This window comes from Carya illinoinensis, chromosome 10 (assembly GCF_018687715.1).
Source record: "Carya illinoinensis cultivar Pawnee chromosome 10, C.illinoinensisPawnee_v1, whole genome shotgun sequence".
NCBI lineage: Eukaryota > Viridiplantae > Streptophyta > Magnoliopsida > Fagales > Juglandaceae > Carya > Carya illinoinensis.
In genome coordinates this window covers 32,262,524-32,281,761 of record NC_056761.1, presented here as the reverse complement: position 1 = coordinate 32,281,761, position 19,238 = coordinate 32,262,524, and the positions used below count along the sequence as shown (strand labels likewise).

General features: G+C 37.4%; 1 protein-coding gene across 4 annotated transcripts; it reads left to right on the top strand.

Annotated features, from left to right (window-relative positions):
* The first annotated feature begins 14,369 nt into the window (after positions 1-14,369).
* LOC122279807 (V-type proton ATPase subunit G-like) lies at positions 14,370-17,873 on the top strand. 4 transcript variants are annotated; one of them, XM_043090647.1, is made up of 5 exons: positions 14,438-14,526; positions 15,429-15,488; positions 16,718-16,811; positions 17,207-17,307; positions 17,530-17,873. In XM_043090647.1, the coding sequence occupies exons 3-5, from the start codon at positions 16,724-16,726 to the stop codon at positions 17,671-17,673; spliced, it is 333 nt and encodes a 110-aa protein (XP_042946581.1). In that variant the 5' UTR covers positions 14,438-14,526; positions 15,429-15,488; positions 16,718-16,723; the 3' UTR covers positions 17,674-17,873. The 4 variants fall into 4 exon arrangements, with proteins under 4 accessions (XP_042946579.1, XP_042946580.1, XP_042946581.1 ...); XM_043090648.1 differs by having other exon boundaries at positions 14,455-14,526; positions 15,435-15,488; XM_043090645.1 differs by lacking the exon at positions 15,429-15,488 and having other exon boundaries at positions 14,370-14,526.
* The last annotated feature ends 1,365 nt before the right edge of the window (positions 17,874-19,238 follow it).

The following is a 19,238-nucleotide window of genomic DNA, read 5'->3' as shown; positions in this document are numbered from 1 at the left end:
TTGGAAAGGGGATAAATTCACCTGGAGTAATAAGCATGAGGATGAGACTTTTACAAAAGAAGGGTTAGATAGCGCAGTTGCTAATTCAATATGGATGGAAAATCACGTAGAAGGATGGGTGGAGGTGTTGGTGGCCAGGAGTTTAGATCACAGACCTATCTTCCTGAGTAAGAGTTTAAAAGTAGGTTTGGGTGGTAGACAAAATAAGTTGTTCAGATATGAGGCCAGTTGGGCTTTAGATGGTAATTGTGAAGAAATTGTTTAAACAATTTGGCAAGAGGGTACTAAGGATGGGACATCTACCATGGAACTTCTACACAAGCTGTCTAAGACTGAAGGTGCTCTTTCGAGTTGGAGTAAACAATTGGCTATTGACCAGAAAAAATTATTAACAAAGAAGACTAATCAATTGAGAGAGTTACAAGAACAAGAAGGAAGCCATAATACTGCAGCTATAAAAGACCTTCAAAAGGAATTAGGGATCATGATGGCAAAGGAGGACCTGAGGTGGAGGTAAAGAGCCAAGGTGAATTGGTATCAACTTGGAGACAAAAATACCAAGTTTTTTCACTATTGTGCAAACCAGAGAAGGAAGGTCAATAGGATTCAAGAAGTTATTGATGAGATGCATAGAAGATACACTAGTCCTGAAGATTTGGCAGGGACTTTCAGGGCCTATTTTGAGAGGCTGTTTTCCTCTTCTGAGCCTGGTAGTGGTGAGATTGAGAATTGTTTAAGAAGTCTGAAACCTTCTGTTACTAGCAGGATGGATGAACAGCTTTCCAAAGCCTTCACTAGAGAGGAAGTTAAGGTAGCTGTAAGGCACATGACTCCATACAAGTCACCTGGGCTTGATGGTTTTGGGGCCTGTTTCTACCAAAAATACTAGCACCTTATAGAAGAAGGAGTCAGCAACTCAGTTTTGGCCTGGTTGAATGGTAATTCTTTATCCCCTCTTACAAATTATACTTATATTACCCTTATTCCTAAGAAAAAAGAATCCAAACTGACTAGTGATTACAGACCTATAAGTCTTTGTAATGTGGCTTATAAAATAATGGCAAAAGTAATGGCAAACAGATTAAAAAGTGTGCTAAATGTTATTATCTCCCTTAACCAAAATGCTTTCATTCCTGGGAGATTAATCACTGATAATATCCTGGTAGCCTTTGAGGTTTTGCACACCATAAAAGTGAGGAAGAAGGGGAAAGAAGGGCATATGTCCATCAAGCTTGACATGTCAAAAGCTTATGATAGGATTGAGTGGCCTTTTTTGAAAGCTGTCATGGAGAAAATGGGTTTTCGTTCTAAATGGATAGAGCTGGTTATGAAATACGTGTCTTCAGTTTCATATTCAGTTCTTGTTAATGGTAAACCAAGAGAAAAGATCATGCAATCGAGAAGGTTGAGGCAAGGAGATCCCTTATCTCTTTACTTGTTTATTTTATGTGTTGAAGGGCTTAGCGCTTTATTAAACACCTCAGACCAGAAGGGGGAGACAAGGGGAGTTACTGTCTCTAGGGAGGGACTAGAGTAAACCAACTCCTCTTTGCAGATGATTGCATTCTATTTGGAAGAGCCAAGTTTGAGGAATGGGAGAAGTGAAAAAGCCTTTGGCTAGTTTTTGAACAAAGACAAGACTGCAGTTTTCTTTAGCTCTAACTCAAAGAATGAAGAGAAGAGGAAAAGCATGCAAAGTGGTGGAGCTATTATGAAAGGCTCCTATGAGTCTTATTTGGGGTTACCTCCAGTAGTGGGAAGCTCAAAGTATAATGCCTTTAGGTGCATCAAAGAAAAAGTGTGGAAGAAGATTAATAATTGGAAGAATTCTTTTTTTGTTTGCAGCAGGGAAAGAAGTGTTGATTAAAGCAGTTCTTCAGGCAGTGCCCACATATACTATGAGTGTCTTTCAACTCCCAAAGCAGCTATGCAAGGAACTCAACGTCATGTTGGGCAAGTTTTGGTGGGGTAATCACCAAACAGGAAAAGGTATGCAGTGGTGTAGTTGGGAAAAAATGGGGAAACAGAAGGGGATAGGGGGTCTGGGTTATAGAGATTTAGAGAGCTTCAATTTGGCTCTCCTGGCTAAGCAGGGTTGGAGGTTACTTCAAAACGACAATAGCATGGTTGCTAAGATCATGAAAGAAAAATACTTCAAGGAAAAGTCTATTTTGACAGCAAATTGGGACATAGACCCTCTCATATATGGAGGAGCATGTGGAATGCTCTGAGGCTGTTGAAAGAAGGATTGAGATGGAAGGTAGGGAATGGGGAAAAAAATCAAGATTTGGGGGCATAGATGACTAGCTTTACCATCTTCTGGTATGGTGTAGTCACCAGTTTCAATACTAGACAGAGAAGCTTTTGTGTGTGAGTTGATGAATAACCAAGGGTTATGGAACGAACCTCTAATCAGGAGCATTTTCAACGAGGTGGAAGCAGACCATATCTGTAGTATGCCTTCGAGCAAATTAGGGGTGGAGGACAAAATGATATGGGGACCCTCTAACAAAGGACCATTTTCTGTTAAAAGTGCATATCACTTGGAGAATGATAGGAAGTAGGCTATCCGATGTGGTTCTTCAAAGCAAACAGAGAGGAGAAGGAGTTGGGATAGTATTTGGAGGTTGAATGTTCCAGAGAAGACTAAAATTTTCTTTTGGAAAGCTGCTAATGAACTTCTGGCTACTAAAAGGAATCTCTTTGCAAGGAAAATTACGAACAACCCTTTGTGTCATATTTGTAGAAGGGAGGAGGAAACCATTATGCATGTTATTTGTCAATGCCCAGTAGCATCTGATGTATGGTCAGAATCCTTGAAGAAGATGTAGAAAATGAAGACCAATGAAGCTGATTTATTGGCTCTATGGGACAAATTCAGGGAGACACTGAATGAGACTGAACTAGAGGTGACAACTGTAGTTATGAGGGGGTTATGGTTGAGGAGGAATGAAAGTATCTTTGAGGATAAATTCAAAACCCCAAGTCAAGTCTTAAGAGTAGCCAAGAATGAAATAATGGATTTTCAACAGACTCAATAGTTGATCAAAGTTAAGAATAGCAGTATTGAGGGAATCTGCAAAAGAGCTCAAAAGTGGAAAAAATCAAGCTCGGGTTTTGTGAAAGTAAACTGGGATACTGCAGTTAGAAAGATGGATAAGAAGATGGGTATAGGGGTTGTAATTAGAGATGAAGATGGGGATTTTTTAGTGGCTGTGGAAGAACAAAAGCTCCATATTGATCTACCTATGGTAGTAGAGGCTTATGCATTGTGGAGGGCTATGGATGTTTGCAGAGAACTTCGATTGGCTAAGGTACAGTTTGAAGGGGATGCTCAAGTGGTTGTTAATGTAGTTAATTCGGCTACAAAAGATCTTTCCTTCCATGGTAGTTTAATAGAGGATATGAAAATATTACTGAAGCAAAGGACTGGGTGGTTAGTACAGTATACACATAGATCTAACAATGAAGTTGCCCATTTATTAGCAAAGGAAAGTCTATCATTACAGACTGTTTTGGTATGGATTGAAGATATACATGATTGTATTAAAAAATTTGTAGAAAGTGGGAGCTTATGTAATGACCAGTGATCAATGAAGATAGTTCTTTTTTTTTTTTTTTTTTTTAAAAAAAAAAAGGCCAAATACTAATTTCAAAACTAAACAAGTCAAAACTCTTGATAAAATTGATTAGATGCTTCACAATATTAAAAAAACTCTACTTGTGCTTTAAACAACAACAATAAGGATGATTTCTCTTTACAAACTACTGAAGAATCGTCTAAGAGTGATTCTTCTACTATTAAAGATCTTGTTTTGCTTGAAAAGAGTTTTCAAGATATTGATTTACAAAGTAAGCCTGAAAGTGCCAAATTTTCTTCAAAATGACCCAAACCAATGAGTCTAATGAAGAATTGGTATTCTAGGCCAACTCCTCCCGATTTACAATTTGAAGAAAGGATTTTTCAAATCTAATTTTCTGTTTTAGCAAACAAATTCTATGAATGAAGTTTTGATGGACTCTCTGAACAAAAGATCCTCAATACCATGAGTAAAATGTCTATGGTTGCAAATGCTTATACCAATAATGATCACAAACAACCTGAGATTGTTAAAATATTATCTCCTAGTTTTTCTGGTATGCTTAGACACTGGTGGGACAAACATTTAACTAATGAAGCAAAAGAAACCATTCAGAATGGTGTTCAGCATGATGACGAAGGGTTACCTATTTTCGATGAAACCATAGTAATGAGAATCCCTGATGGTGTTAATACTTTGATTTATACTATTATTAAACATTTTATTGGAACTCCTTCCAACATTACTAATCGTATTAGTGATTATTTGAATAATTTGAGATACCGTCAAATGTCTGATTATAGATAGTACCAACATGTTTTTATGTCCAGAGTCATGCTTAAAGACAATAGTCATAAGCCTTACTGGAAAGAAAAAATTTATTGATGGTCTACCCCATTTATTTGCTCACAAGGTTAAGGATGAATTTACTGATATTTTGAGATTTCTTAATTATGATAATCACACTTATGGTGATGTTATTAGTACAATTAAGAAGCTTCGTACTAGTATGCATAATAATCAAAGAATACTTTGTCAACATATGAAAAATAGTAAGAATGCCAAATATGAAATGAGTAATTTTTGTGAACAATTTAGCCTTCCTCCTATTACTTTATCTAGACAGAAGCATATTTCAAAAAAGAGGAATTCTATACATCATCCTACACCACACACTTTACTTATTTTAATATTATTTTTTATTTTATTCTTGTTAAAATAATTGAGTTGTTCTATTTATCATTCATACACTACATATTTATTATAGAAAAAATTAAAAAAAAATTAAAATAGATATGATGTGTGAAGTGTGAGGATGATAAATAGAATTTTCCTTCAAAAAAATATTTTAAAACTCTTGAAGAAAAAATGAGAAAGAACCGTGATAATTTTTATAAAAAACCTTCAAGATTTTACAAGAAAAAACCTTTTGATAACAAAAAGAGTTTCAAAACTAATTAAAAAAGAAAGTGTTTTAACTATGGAAAATCTAGGCATTTTGCTAATAAATGTCCTAAGAAGCCCAATAAATTAAAAAACAAGTTTAACTAGTTGAATATTAATGCCAGTGATCAAGAAGATTTAATTCGTCTCCTTGAAACAAAATCTTCTGCATCATCTAAATTTAGTTCTAGTGATTTAGAGTATCACTCAGAAACAGATTCATCTGAATCTCCCAATATTAAACTTGGATGTAATGATTTTTGTTGCAAAATTTTGATAAAACAATTACTGTTTTAACCAAATCTGAAGAACAAGGAAATCTTTTATTAACTTTGATTTCTCAAATTACAAACCTCAAGCTTAAAGAGAATACATTCACAAGCTCAAGAAGATGATAGTTCGTCAAGAACCAGAAACTTCTAGACAAAAAATTAGTTTTCAAGAAACTTTGAGAAGATTTGAAAAGAAAAAATTCAAAGAGATTTCTGCTACTGATTTACAAAGAGAAGTTAGTTTTATTAAAAAATAAATTGTTGAACTCAAAGCTGAGATCAACAATTTCAAATCTAAAAATGATTCTTTTAAACAGGATTATTGTGTTTAAAAATTGACAAACAATTTGATCAAGAAATTCCTTTCGATAATGAGCAAACGAATGACTCAGACCCTAAGGATGAAAATCCTGTTGACAAACAGATTTGTTTAATTCATCATACTTTTCTTCCTAAATGGTTTTCTAAAGTTACTATTATTGTTTGTCATGAATTTGAATTTTCTGTGATTGCCATGATTGATTCTGGATCAAATATGAACTGTATCCAAGAAGGAATAATTCCTAGTAAATATTATGAAAAGTCTACTAAAAGATTATTTTCGGCAAATGGATCTCAGATGAATATCAAGTATGAGCTCAATACTGTTCATGTTTGCCAAGATAATATTTGTTTTAAAATTTCTTCTGTGCTTGTCAAAAAATATGACCGACAAAGTCATATTAGGAATTCCTTTTATTTCCTCCTTATACCTATTTCTCTCTGAAAATGATGGTATTACTACTGATCATTTTGGACAAAAAGTTAGTTTAAATTTGCCTCAAAATTTGAAATTGATACTGACAAAAGTTTGAAATATTTGCTTTCAGCCAAATCAAAACATTTAAATTTCCTTAAACAGGAAAATAGATTTTAAAAAATTTTGCAAAAATTGTCTAATAAATTGCTCTAATAAAAAATTGATGATTTCAACAAAAAATTGATTATTGATATTTGCTCTGATCTTCCAAATGCCTTTTGGCATAAGAATAAATATGTTGTTTCTCTACCTTATATTAAAGATTTAAAGAAAAAAAATATTCTAACAAAAACTCGACTTATTCAAATGAATAGTTAGACTTTATAAATTTGCAGAAATGAGATTAATAATTTACATTCCAAAAATATTATCAGATATAGTAAGTCTCTTGGGTCTTGTGCTATTTTTATATCCAAAAAAATGCAGAGATTGAGAGAGGAAGACCCCACCTAGTTATTAATTATAAACCCTAAAAAACAAACTCTTAAGAATGGATTAGGTACCCTATTCCTAACAAAAATAACTTAATTCATAGATTGTGTGATGCAGTAGTATTTTCCAATTTGACCTAAATTTCGAGTTTTGGTAGATCTAGATTAGTGAATCAGACAGATATAGGATTGCTTTTACTATCCCATTTGGTCACTATGAGTGGAACGTGATGCATTTTGGCCTAAAAAATGCCCATAGTGAATTCCAAAATATTTTGAATGATATTTTCAATTTATTCATCCATTTCACCATTATTTACATTGATGATGTTCTAATATTTTTAAAGTCTATTGATGAACATTGAAAATATTTGTCTTCATTTTTAGATATCATTAGACAAAATGGTCTTATTGTTTCTGTAAAAAAAAAAAATTAAATTATTCTAAACCAAAATCAGGTTCCTTGGTTATGATATTTTTGCAAGTAAAATTTAACCCATCAACAGGGTCATCGAGTTTGCTGATAAATTTCCTGATGTTATTTTTTATAAAAATCAGTTGCAGCGATTTCTTGGTTCTCTCAACTATGTTACTGAATTCCATAAGGATATGCGAAAGTAATGTCATCCACTCTTTGAAAGATTTCATTCCAATCCTCCTCCTTGGACAAATATTCATACTACTCTTATTAAACAAACCAAGACACATGTCAAAACTCTTCGATTTCTTGGAATCCCTACTTCTGATTCTTTCAAAATAGTTTAAACAAATGCCTCTGACATTGGTTATGGTGGCATTTTGAAACAAATAATTTTACTAGACTCATATGAACAAATTGTTCAATTCCATTCTAGAGTTTGGAATTTGCTCAACTCAATTATAGTGCTATTAAAAAAGAAATATTATCTATAGTACTATGCATTTCTAAATTTCAGAGTGATTTATTAAACAAAATTTTTTTTATTACACATTGATCGCAAAACTGTTAAGTATGTTTTAGAAACAGATGTTGAAAACATTACATCCAAGCATATTTTTGCACATTGGCAAGTTATTTTAAATGTTTTTGGTTTTGATATTGAATATATAAAAGGATATGATAATTCCATTCCTTATTTTTTTACACGTGAATTCCTGCAGAAACCATGGGCAAGAAAAAGGACAAAGGAAAAAAAAGTAGAGTCTCCTCCCCCAATTTTACGTAAATTACTTTTAAAAAATGAACATGTTTCCCCATTAGATATTGCTAATATATTTACTACACTTGGTAGTTTTTCTACTATCCGACCTATTTAATTTACTTAAGCTATTTCAACTTCTTATGACCTGTACGCTAAACCTATTTCTACATTTAAGCCTATCAAATATTTTCCTGATTCAAAAATAGATTATATTAAAAATACATATTTTCAAACTCTGTTTTACATTGAACCACATCGGTTCATGTATACAGATCCATTCAAACTCGGGTGACATGGTTTAGCTAGTTGGAACCAACACCTTGGCTGACAAGGCCCTTCACACAACCTTCACAATGACCAACTTCATAGTGGTGAAGACCCTTTCATTATACAATGCCATACTAGGGCAGCCCACCCTCAATAGCCTGAAGGCGGTAACTTCAACGTACTATATGAAAGTGAAGTTCCCAACAACCACGGGAGTGGGGGAAATATAAGGCGAGCGGTTGTTAGTACGCGAGTGCTATTTGCAGGAGCTGAAGTCGGTGAAGGGAGAGGTCCACATGGTAGAAGTCTTGGGCAGCGACAACATCTTGCCACCTCCCCTCAAGTTTTCCACAAGAAAAGAAGAGGCTAAGGATGAGCAAGCCCTCCAACAAGTGGAGCCAAACAAGCCACTTGAGTCGCCTCTAGGCCACGATCAAAATCGATAGTAGAATGGGACCTGATATGTGGCAAGCTATGAAGCATCTCCTCACAGAGCACCAAGATGTGTTTGCCAGGGTTGCGATGAAATACCTAGGATCGATCCCGACATAATCCAACACCACCTGTGCATGGACCCTAAGGCCAAGAAGGTTAGGCATAAGCGTTAGAGTTTCAGCGCTGAGAAATGCGTCGCCATTACAAAAGAAGTCAACCGCCTTTTACCGATAGAGTTCATATAAGAGGTACACTGTGACAACCCAGACTTTGCCAAGTCCTCACATGTATTAAGTCATCATGTTATGCTTAAATTGGGCCATGCAGAAGGTTTAGAGTCCTTAAAGAACCTTGAGTTTTTATTAGTTAATTATTTACCTTAGTATGTTTGGGCATCTAAGCCCATAGGAGAGGCCCAGTAGGTCCAGTAGTTTTGGTTAGCCCTGTTGTGCTAAAACCTAAAACCTTAGGGGAACAAGGGGCACACGCCCAACACACCAAACCCTTAGGCCACTTGTCACACATTCAAGGCCCAATGAACTAGACAAGATTGTGGGAAGAATGGGTGAAAGACTTAGGGTTTCGATAACCTACAAACCCTAACCCGCCAAATATGACAAAGGAGCACTAGATTTTGACACTTGTCATACATGAAGAAGGGTAGGAGGATTTTCTAGAAGAAAGCAATCATGGGGCGCCTAGGGAAGACAAAGATCACTTGGCCAATTTACCCATTCACCAACCACCCATGTTTTTCATGCCACTTGTCAAAGCTATGTGAGTTCCAAGAAGATTTGCATGGGAAAGTGGCTTATGGGGGAGCTCAAGAGACTAAGGCACATTCCACCAGGAGATCAGGGTTTCGGCCAAATAGGGTTTCACGCCTACCTAAAAGGTTCCAACCACCTTTTTGCGAAGTATTGTTGATACAAGGGACTTTCTAGAAGATGGATATGATTAGAATTGGAAAAGAGGCATGAGATAAAACAAAACCCTAGTCTTTAGGTTCCGGCCACTACACCACTCTCCTTCACACGCGCCACATGTCACTCACTTAGGACTTCCAGAAGGATGTTCAAGGGGAAGTGGGAAGGATGCCTAGGAAATGTTTACCACACACCATCCCAAGTATATAAAGAAGAGGAAAAATCTTGTGGGAAATTAAGATGGGCGGCCAACCCACACACACCCTTGCCAAGTGGCAAGCATGCATATGCCAACTCTCCCAAGGATGATTAGGGTTTAGTGAAAAGACCCTTAAGTCCTAAAGGTTCATTGAACTTGGACATAGAGGAGGGACTCGAAGAGACATTAGGGTTTTAGTTTTTGGAGCCCAACACGCCACTTGCCAAGAGACCTTTGAGTTCCCAAGGAAAACAAAGATATGGGAAGATGAAGAGGGGATTCAGCCAAATGATGAGGGCATGCCACTTGGCGCCCATGCTTGAATTTCATCCATTTCCAAGGTGAAGTGTGAGAGGAAACTGAAGGGGGCATATAAAAGGATAGATTCTGACAATTTGATGGCCTTTTGGATGCCAATTGTTCATGCTTTGCAATCTCTTCACCTCCCACATGCCCAAATCCACTTTCTCATGGAGGTAGGTTCAATCTCCAAGCTGCACGACCTCTCTCACTACAGAGCACAGGTCCACCCTTTGGCTTCTCAATAACTTACTTTCCCATGGAGAGTCAAAAGGCGGCTCCTGCCTCAGATTGCCTGACCTCCCTCATGGCAAAGCTCTAGTCTGGCCCCCTTGCTACTTGACCACTTACCCTCTCGTGAGGCTCAAAGAGGCAGGTGCAGCTCTAAACTACCTGACCTCTTTAATGGGCTGAGCGTAGGTCCAACTCTTGGTTGCCAGACAACTTACCTTCCCATAGAGTCAATAGGCGGGTCAAGCCTCACGGTGGAGTGTGGTTCCAGCTTCATGGCGAAGCGTGGGTCCAGTCCTTGGCTTCCCAACAACTTATCTTTTAGTGAAGAGTCAATAGACAAGTCCAGCCTCAAACTGCCCAACCTCCCTTGAGCTGGAGCTTGGGTCTAGCCCCCTGGTTGCTCGACTACTTACCTGTCCATCGGGCTTAAAGAGGCGGGTCCAGTCTCTACGTTGCCTAACCTCTTTCAAGGAGGAGCGTAGGTCCAACCCCAGGCTGCCCAATAACTTACCTTCCCGTGGAGAGTTAACAAGCGGATCTAGCCTCAGACTACTCGACCTCTCTCACGGTGAAGCTCGAGTCTAAAGTAGTGGATGCGCGATAACTTACCTTCTCGTGGTGAGTCAACAAGCGTGTCCAGTGTCAAACTGCAACAAGCGTGGAGCGTGGACCCAGCCCCGTAGTTGCCCGACTACTTAGCTCTCCATGGGGCTTAAAGTGAAGGGTCTAACCTTTGGCCACCTGACAACTTACCTTCTCGTGAAGAGTCAACAAGCGAGTCCAGCCTCAGACTACTTGACCTCTCTCACAGTGAAGCTCGGGTCCAACCCTTTGGATGCCCGACAACTTACCCTCTCATGGTGAGTCAATAGGCGGGTCCAGCTTTAGACTGCCCAACCTTTCTCACGGTGAAGCTCAGGTCCAGATCTCTGGCTTTCCAACTGCTTACCTCCCCATGAGGCTCAAAGAAGAGGGTCTAGTCTCTAGGTTGCCCAACCTCTCTCATGGATGAGGGTGGGTCTGGCCCTTGGCTACCCAACAACTTACCTTCCCGTAGAGTCTCAACAGGTGGGTTCAGCTTGAGATTGCCCAACCTCCCACACGGTGAAGCATGGGTTTAGCCCCCTGGCTGCCTGACTACTTACCTCCTCATGAGGCTACAAGAGGCAGTTGCAGTCTTCAGGCTGCTCGACCTCTACAAGCGTGGGTCCAGCCTTTGGCTACCCAACACCTTACCTTCCCTTGGAGAATCAAGAGGTTGGTCCAGCATCAGGCCTCAGGTCATTAATGATGGCGTCACAGGCAGCCAACCAAAGTTCTGTTGTGGCTAGCTTAGCTTTCAACTCCTCATCCTGCTTCTTCTTTTCAAGTGGGCCACTATCTACCCTCATCCTGCTCCTTGGTGGGCTTCTGTTGGACCCCCTATCATCTGGCAGGTGTATGGCGAAATCTTGTTGAGTAGTTTGTCTGGCTAGGAACTCCCACCCCTTGCCGGATAGAAAGAAGAACTGTCGGTTCCAATCTTTGTCTCAGGAGTACTGATGCTCTAAGTGGGCCACTATCTACCCTTGGCAAGATCGAAAACTGCAAGTGTTTTCTTTCTGCTTCATGAGGTTGTTGGTTAGAAGGAACTCATGGATAGTGAGGTCTGGGTGCTCTAGGTCGACTTCCTCCAATGCCCAGCGCAAGACAATGCAGCAACACACCAGAATCCTCCATGTGTTAGGGTGAAGCTGTGTGGGAGCCAGACAGATGTAGTCCAGCACGTCAAGAACCTACTTGCAAAAAGGCAGTCACAGTCCGCTAGTAAACATACTAGGGTACAACGCCTCCTTTGAGGCGTAACCCTCAAATTCTACGGCCCCTTCACATGCCTCAGGAACCTCAAAAATGATGAAGTCTTGGACTCCAAAAGAGGCAATCAGTGACCTCAAAATCACTGGAGAACTCTCTGATCTCTAGTCCAACCCATTGAAATGTTGGGACTCGATGCGAACCTTTAGAGGCTCCATTCCCCCAGGAGTCTTGAAGGATTCAGATGGGCGGGCAGGGCTTGAGCCTCGGGGAGTAGTGCGAGTAGTATTGGGTGCCATGGAAGTAAGTAATAGAAGTAGGCTGTGCAGCAAAGAGAGAGGAGCGCAAGATACCAGATTCGAAGGCTCCGAAAGAGAGTAAAAGCAAAAGGGCTAAGAATGGGAAAGGGGCTGAGCTTAAATAGATGCTTGCGTTGATTGAAATTCCCCAGACAACGGGCTAACATGTACAGCGAGAGGGAGAGTGAACGGGCACAAATCCAGTGATATGCGATGCATGAAGAGACATAAGAAGGGAATTGCCAGCCATTACCTAGATAAGGGAAGCATGATGGGCACACTTAAAAGCACATCAATCTATCAAAGACGTATCGCCGAAACGTACTAAAAAATAAGGGAATTCCTGTCGAACACATTCTGTAAGAATTGACGGGGTAATTGAAAGGGATATTCCCCTCTCGGCCCACTGGGTTGGGCCTGGGGAAGACATTGAAGCCTATCTCAGCCTAGATCTCACTCTCCTACAACCTAGGAATCACCAAAAGAGCCTAACCCATAAACTGTGTTAGCAGAAAGAGGATGCATCACATGGGAAACCAGTTGGGGGGACAGATGTGACTTGCCGACCCTAACACCTACATGTGAGACCTAACAAAAGATTTTATGCTAGTAAGTGAACGGAGAACATGGACAAACAACCATTCTTTGATGATGGGAACGAGAAGTGATCGCACCAATTACCTACCATCGAGATGCCACCTTAGATGCTACACTGTATTAATAGGGCCACCTCAGATGCTACGCCACATTAAAGGCCATGCTTGGAGCAATTATGGGAATGACGCTGGCCCTTGACACATGGTACAGAATGTCCTCTGAAACCTCGTATAAAAGCCATGCTTTATGTATGAAAAACTCGCTCTGAATTCTATTATTCTCCTATAATTCTTTCAGACGAAATACTGACTTTGGCATCAAAGGCTTCCCGGACCACCACCGAGCTCACCTTCATCTTTGTATTGCAAGTAGAAAGATCCTTGTCTGGATTGCTAGAGCTTAACCCAGATGTACGAAACACCATATTAACAAGTAGCATTACTCATAATTTATAGCCTCAAATTTTGGAGAGCAAAATTAATTTGAGCTAAATATGATAGGAAAAAATCTAATGACACTGAGGATGGGTCCCGATACTTTTTTGTTTTATTTAGTAATTAAGGAAGTATTTTTTTAATGATATTGTGAATTATTTTTAAAAAAAATATTTAAAATTATAAAAAATGAATAAAAATAAATAAATAAATAAACCAAATAGCTTTATTGGAATTGGGCCATAGACTCAAAAGGATATGCGGCAGGGGTGTAAAAATTAATCGGGAAACTGAAAAAACAGACCAACTGGCCCTGACCAATGGTCTAGGAACCCGTTCCCATAGTTCCAAAATTGGCCGGTACTGTTCCAGTTCTAGTTCTATACTTTTTAGGACTGGACCGGTTCGCTATATTATTTATTTTAAATTAAAATTTTAAATATTATATATAATATATTTTATATTATATATAATATATAATAATATAAATTATAATTATATATAAGATAATATTATTATAATTTATAACATAAAATTTTAATCTTAAACATTAAAATTTATTTGCTCATATGTTTTAATCATAAAATATATATATTAATAACATTTTATGGCGTAATAAATTCTCAATATATTCTTTTTGATAAGTACATTAGTAGATTAGTAATACTAATATACATTAATGTATATTAGTTACAATTTACAATTTATAGCCTAATACTAATAGTCTAATACTATATTTCTAATAGTAATATATTTTAAATCTATATATAAATTACTATATAAATCATTATTCTAAATAATTATATATGAAATAATGATATAGTAATACTAATACTATCACTATCAATGATATAGTTATAATAAATTAAAATCATTATAACAAATAATAATATATAATTATTCTAATCATTATAACTAATATTAATATATATACTAATACTATTAAAATAAAAAAATTAGATTGAAATTGATAAAATCAGAAGTACCAATTTAAAAGAATAATTGGGGCGTATTCAATTTTTAAAAATATAAAATTAATATATATATATATATATATATATTCAATTTTAAATTTTATTCCAAATCGGACTAAACCGACCCGTTACACCCTGGAGTTATGCCGCTGATAGAAGAATGTTTCGGGAAAAATGGTTGATGAATATTAAAATAATCGGACGGCTCATGTGGAAACTCGACTTGCAACGGATGCTACTTAAACCAGAGAATAGAAGGCCAATTGTCTCCTCCTCTCCTCTTCCTTCTGCTCTCTGCGCTTGTTTCCTGCAGAGAGAGCTCATTGCCTAGCCGTGTCAAGCTTCTCTACTCAACTACAGGTTCAATCATCTGCTCTCCGTTCTCTCCCACTCTCTCGTACGCTGCTAGAAGTTTGTCCAATATGTATTTTCGTGCTTGATGTCACTTGCAACTGTTATTTACTGTCTGGATTGGGTGTGATTTAATGGTTACGGGATCCGATTTGCAATTCGTTTTTGCTTTGTTTTTTAAGTCTCTATCGATAGGCAAGTAAGTCTCTACTGTATCGTGGTGCGCCATGTCATGTAACAGCCCCCCTTCTCCTTCGTCTTCTCTCTTTTTCCGAACGATTGTCAAATATGGGCATATATTTTGAAAGAAAAAATGAATCTTGCAATCAGTCATCCAATTCATAGGGCCTGGAAAATCTAAATTCCATTAGAATTAGGGAAATAGTAGCTTGACGAACTCAGATCTTTTTGTGAGTTCATCAATGCGGACTCTCTAGTATTTTTTTTTTTGACCTAAATGGGTTCTATATAGATCAGCGAAAAATCTGTACTGATCAGATTACAAGCCATTAATAAGGTTTTGGAAGGTCAATTTTTGGGAACCTTTGTCTACGATCTGATTTCGATTGGTTCATTTTTATATTTTTTATATTTATCGGTTGGTGGTTGTTTTAATATTCCTTTAGGCAAATAACTTTGTACAGCTGTTGCGGACAATATGTAATTGCTTCCCTGTAATTGAAATAAAATGTTGTCGTATACAAACAAAGTAAAATGATTTGTCTTCTTTCATATTTAATGGTCGAGGAAGGTTCCTTGGGTGTGTTTTGCTTTTTTCCGAACCTTCACATAAAGTAGGCCTATAATACGTTCGTATCCCCATGAATTTCTCTCTGACGTAACCTGTGACGCTTTCTGGCTTCGGCTCTCTCGCTTGCTGGCTTTCTTTTCCTGAAATTTTGCCTTTTTAGATTCAGGTTACTACATCAGGTCTTCAACTTTAAGGGGTGTTTCTCCGAGTAAAACTGCGGGTAGATTGCTTCTGTTTCTCCAGATTTTCTTGTTTCTTTGCTGCAATTCTATTTTGGATTCGTGAATCGATTATCAGCCGTGTTAGATCAGTTATGTCTGCGTATTTGCTCCTTGTTTGGTTTACGAGGAAAACAAGTAACAAAATATTTTTAGATTCTGATTTTGATCTTCTACTGACTTTTGGGGGGTTGGCTGTGAAGCTGGTTTTCATGGGTAGAAGTCGTATTTGCTTGCTTTTCTTTCTAAATCTCATTAAAGGACACCTCCATTGATTGTTCCATAAATAGTTCTTTTAAAGGGAAATTGCATGGTGCACTCCAATCATTCTCAATCTCTGCACTCATTGTCATCTCTCAAAATCAAGCTCTGCTCAGTTGCCATTATCTTTTAGCATCCTGGGCTAAACTGAGAAAACCAACGGAATGCTTTGATGAAATTGATTATCTAGATGTTCAGTAGTTAGTCAGCCCCTTGCTGTGTGATTCAGTTCTTTATCTTCTAAAGCCAAAGTGGTCGGTTTGATGGTCAAACTCTCTCAAAACTGTCCTATGTGATAAGTGATCAACCAAAGTGGTCTGTTTAAGGAATCATTTTCTTCAATAGAAGTATCTTCTTGCATGAGTATTTTGCCATCCAATGTCATAGCTTGAGATATAAATTTTCTTGACAATGATGCAACCTAGAGGAGTAATAAGAGTTCAAGTGATGAAATTTCTAAGAATATATATTATAGATTGTAAACATGTCCTTTTTTTTTTAAGATCATGTTGCAATTACATGTATTCTTGTTCAGTTATGTCTGTAACAGTAGAAATGATGTTATTAAACGTGAAAAGCTATTCTGTTATCCATTTTGAAGAAATTGGCTGAAATTTGTGACATATTATTTGTATCCTCTCTAGCATGTGGCCTGATGAACTGTCAGAAGGAATTTGTAAAATTGGGACTTCATTTATTTCGTTGCGGGATTGCTATTTATATTCTGAGAATATTGAAACCATAAACGAATTTCTTTTCCACAATATATTTGAGACTGTACAGTGAATTCACATCACAAGAGTTCATCAATTTGACTGAATGACCAGTTGAGCCAAATACATTTTGGCAGCAATGTGTTTTATTTTGCACCAAACAAGGAGTGTTTGCCATTGCTGAAAGATTTTCTGTCTTTTCGTGGTAGTTTCAACATGTCAATCTTATATTTAGAAGATAGTGTTGTTATTTCCAGGAAAGTATGGCATCCAATAGGGTTCAAGGTGGAATCCAACAATTGCTGACTGCAGAACAAGAAGCTCAACACATTGTCAATGCAGCCAAAAGTGGTAATCTTTCTCTTTATTATTTTGACATATGCACATGTTGATGTTACCTGAGGCCTGTTCATATTGATGTATGGCATGAGTTTGATGTTTAAGTAATGCTTATTTCACTGATTAAATAAAGTTCTGTTGACCGTGCCGACAGTTTATTTTTCTCATCTTAGAGGGAAAAGTACATGATTTAAAAGGGCATATGAGCATATTTGCATTTCACGTGTAAGAAATGTTTCTCTTTTCTAAAATCAACCAGTGTTCTTTAAAAAATGCATCTCCCAAGATGAGGTGACGCTTCTATAGATGCTCTCTTTTTTCTGGTTTCTTTCTCCCTGTACGTACTTTTTGTTTTCTTTTCTGAGGTTTGATACCTAATTACATTGGGAATTTTTTTATGAAATTAGCAAAAATGGCTAGGCTGAAACAAGCCAAAGAAGAGGCTGAAAGGGAGATTGCTGAAAATCGGGCCCAAATAGAGCGTGAGTTTCAGAGGAAAGTTGCAGAGGTAGGTGTGCTGTTGAAACCTATTCATATCGTTAACAAGGTCAAGGCGATTTGAATTCTTGTACAATCATGGTTTATCAATCTAATTTTAATGTATGCCCTTGGAAGGAAATGATGACTTTAAATGGCGACATCATGAGAATTATAGGGCCAGCTAATTCTAGTTATAAATCCTGTTCCCTTTTTTCCCTAACCACACACTCTCTCTCTCTCTCTCTAACAGAGCAGTGGAGATTCAGGTGCAAATGTTAAGCGGCTTGAGCATGAGACAGAGGCAAAGATCCATCACCTGAAAACAGAAGCTGCAAGGATATCACAGGATGTTGTTGACATGCTTCTGAAGCAAGTGACGACTGTGAAAAATTAAGTCTGGATCATAGAGGTGATATTGCAAACTCCTAAATCTTGTTAGTTTTGGATGGGTTCATCCTGGACCTTAGACTTCCTGTGTGCTGTGGGTAAGATTCCTATTCCGGTACTTGTTATGTGTCGTATTGCACTTTATCCAAGGAGAATAACTTATGTTTTTATTGTTTGAATGAAATAACATCCCTGAAATTCTAGCCATCTAGCCATCTCTTGTTATGCCAATTGAATGCGGGTATAGATGCCAAAAATTTTGTGCAAGAATGTATTGGTGATATTGCATTTCAGTTTTCATGCCAAAATTTCTATTGGTAGACCTACCATGTTGAGCGATCTAAGCCTCTAAGCCCTGAAAACATATGATAAGGACCTTTTTTTCTCAGTACACTAAAATCAAATAGGCACTATTACCTATTGCTGATGACACTATCTGGTGGTCACGGACAGGCAGACCTTTATGCGCATCATTATCTCTATGCTAACAGTAAAACTACTATGATAGATCCTACCTGCTGATCCATGCTATTAACGGCGTAATAGATGGCAATGATTCTTCACTAGCCTCACTCTTGATCACACTCGGGAGTTTACAGTGGCAAGCACTGAAACTCGAATTGGTCTTCCAACATTTGGAGATTGGCACATACATTGGAACACTAACTAGAAATATTCATTTTAGAAAAATTTCGTATCTGAGTCATTGCTATGCACTATATGTTCATTTCACCTCCATCATATCTTGGCTGATATGAGATTGTATATCAAACATTAGACCGGTCCTTATTTTTTAAAACGATAAATTTAATTATTGATTGATAATGTCTTAAGAATATCTTAGAAGAAGTCATTGGTGAGTAATCCCTTTAAATCTAGGGGTGGCAATTTGTGTTTGTGGGAGTTGTTTGTGCCATATCAAGTCATGAATATAGTACGACACAACTCATATAAATATGCATTCAACCTAACATGTCACTAAGTAGTACGAAATTCGGAGCAAGAAGGTAGACTATAGAAAATTCTTGTACCAGAAAATTTACAACACCACAACATCAAATGAATACCTCAAGTCACATTACTTCAGTCATCTCATCATAACAAAACAAGTCTTTGGAAACTTTTAACATAAAATTATTGTCCTCCCCAGCAGGTAACTAAAATAACTAACAGTGAAAAGAAAAATTCTGATACAGGCCAACTAGGACCCTCTTTCATTGGTTGGTGGCCCTCGAAGATCCTCCTTGTATCATTCATTCAATAAATGATTTGTAAAACCTACAGTTTTTTGATATTTGATCTCTACCTAATGCTTATTAGTGTGACTTCGTCTTGAGAAGACTCAACCGTCCTTCATTTTAAGCTTCTCTAGCTTTCATTGGTTAAAAGGCAATCCTGCGATTCGGGACGGTTACATCTTCTTTGATATCATTGATAGCATAGTGTAAACTCAAGGGGACACTACTCTATTCTTTAGCACTCAGAGTGGACAAAGAAGTTTTATTAGAATAATTCTCCATTTTGACCTTACGTAAGAACAAAAATTTATATATGAAAAATAACAATGGCAAA

Bases quoted from the DNA above. Each gene is read 5' to 3' on its own strand.
- LOC122279807 (XM_043090645.1), top strand. From the start codon at position 16,724: ATGGCATCCAATAGGGTTCAAGGTGGAATCCAACAATTGCTGACTGCA. The intron at 16,812-17,206 runs GTAATCTTTCTC...TTATGAAATTAG, and splicing joins TGTCAATGCAGCCAAAAGTG to CAAAAATGGCTAGGCTGAAA. The intron at 17,308-17,529 runs GTAGGTGTGCTG...TCTCTCTAACAG, and splicing joins TTCAGAGGAAAGTTGCAGAG to AGCAGTGGAGATTCAGGTGC.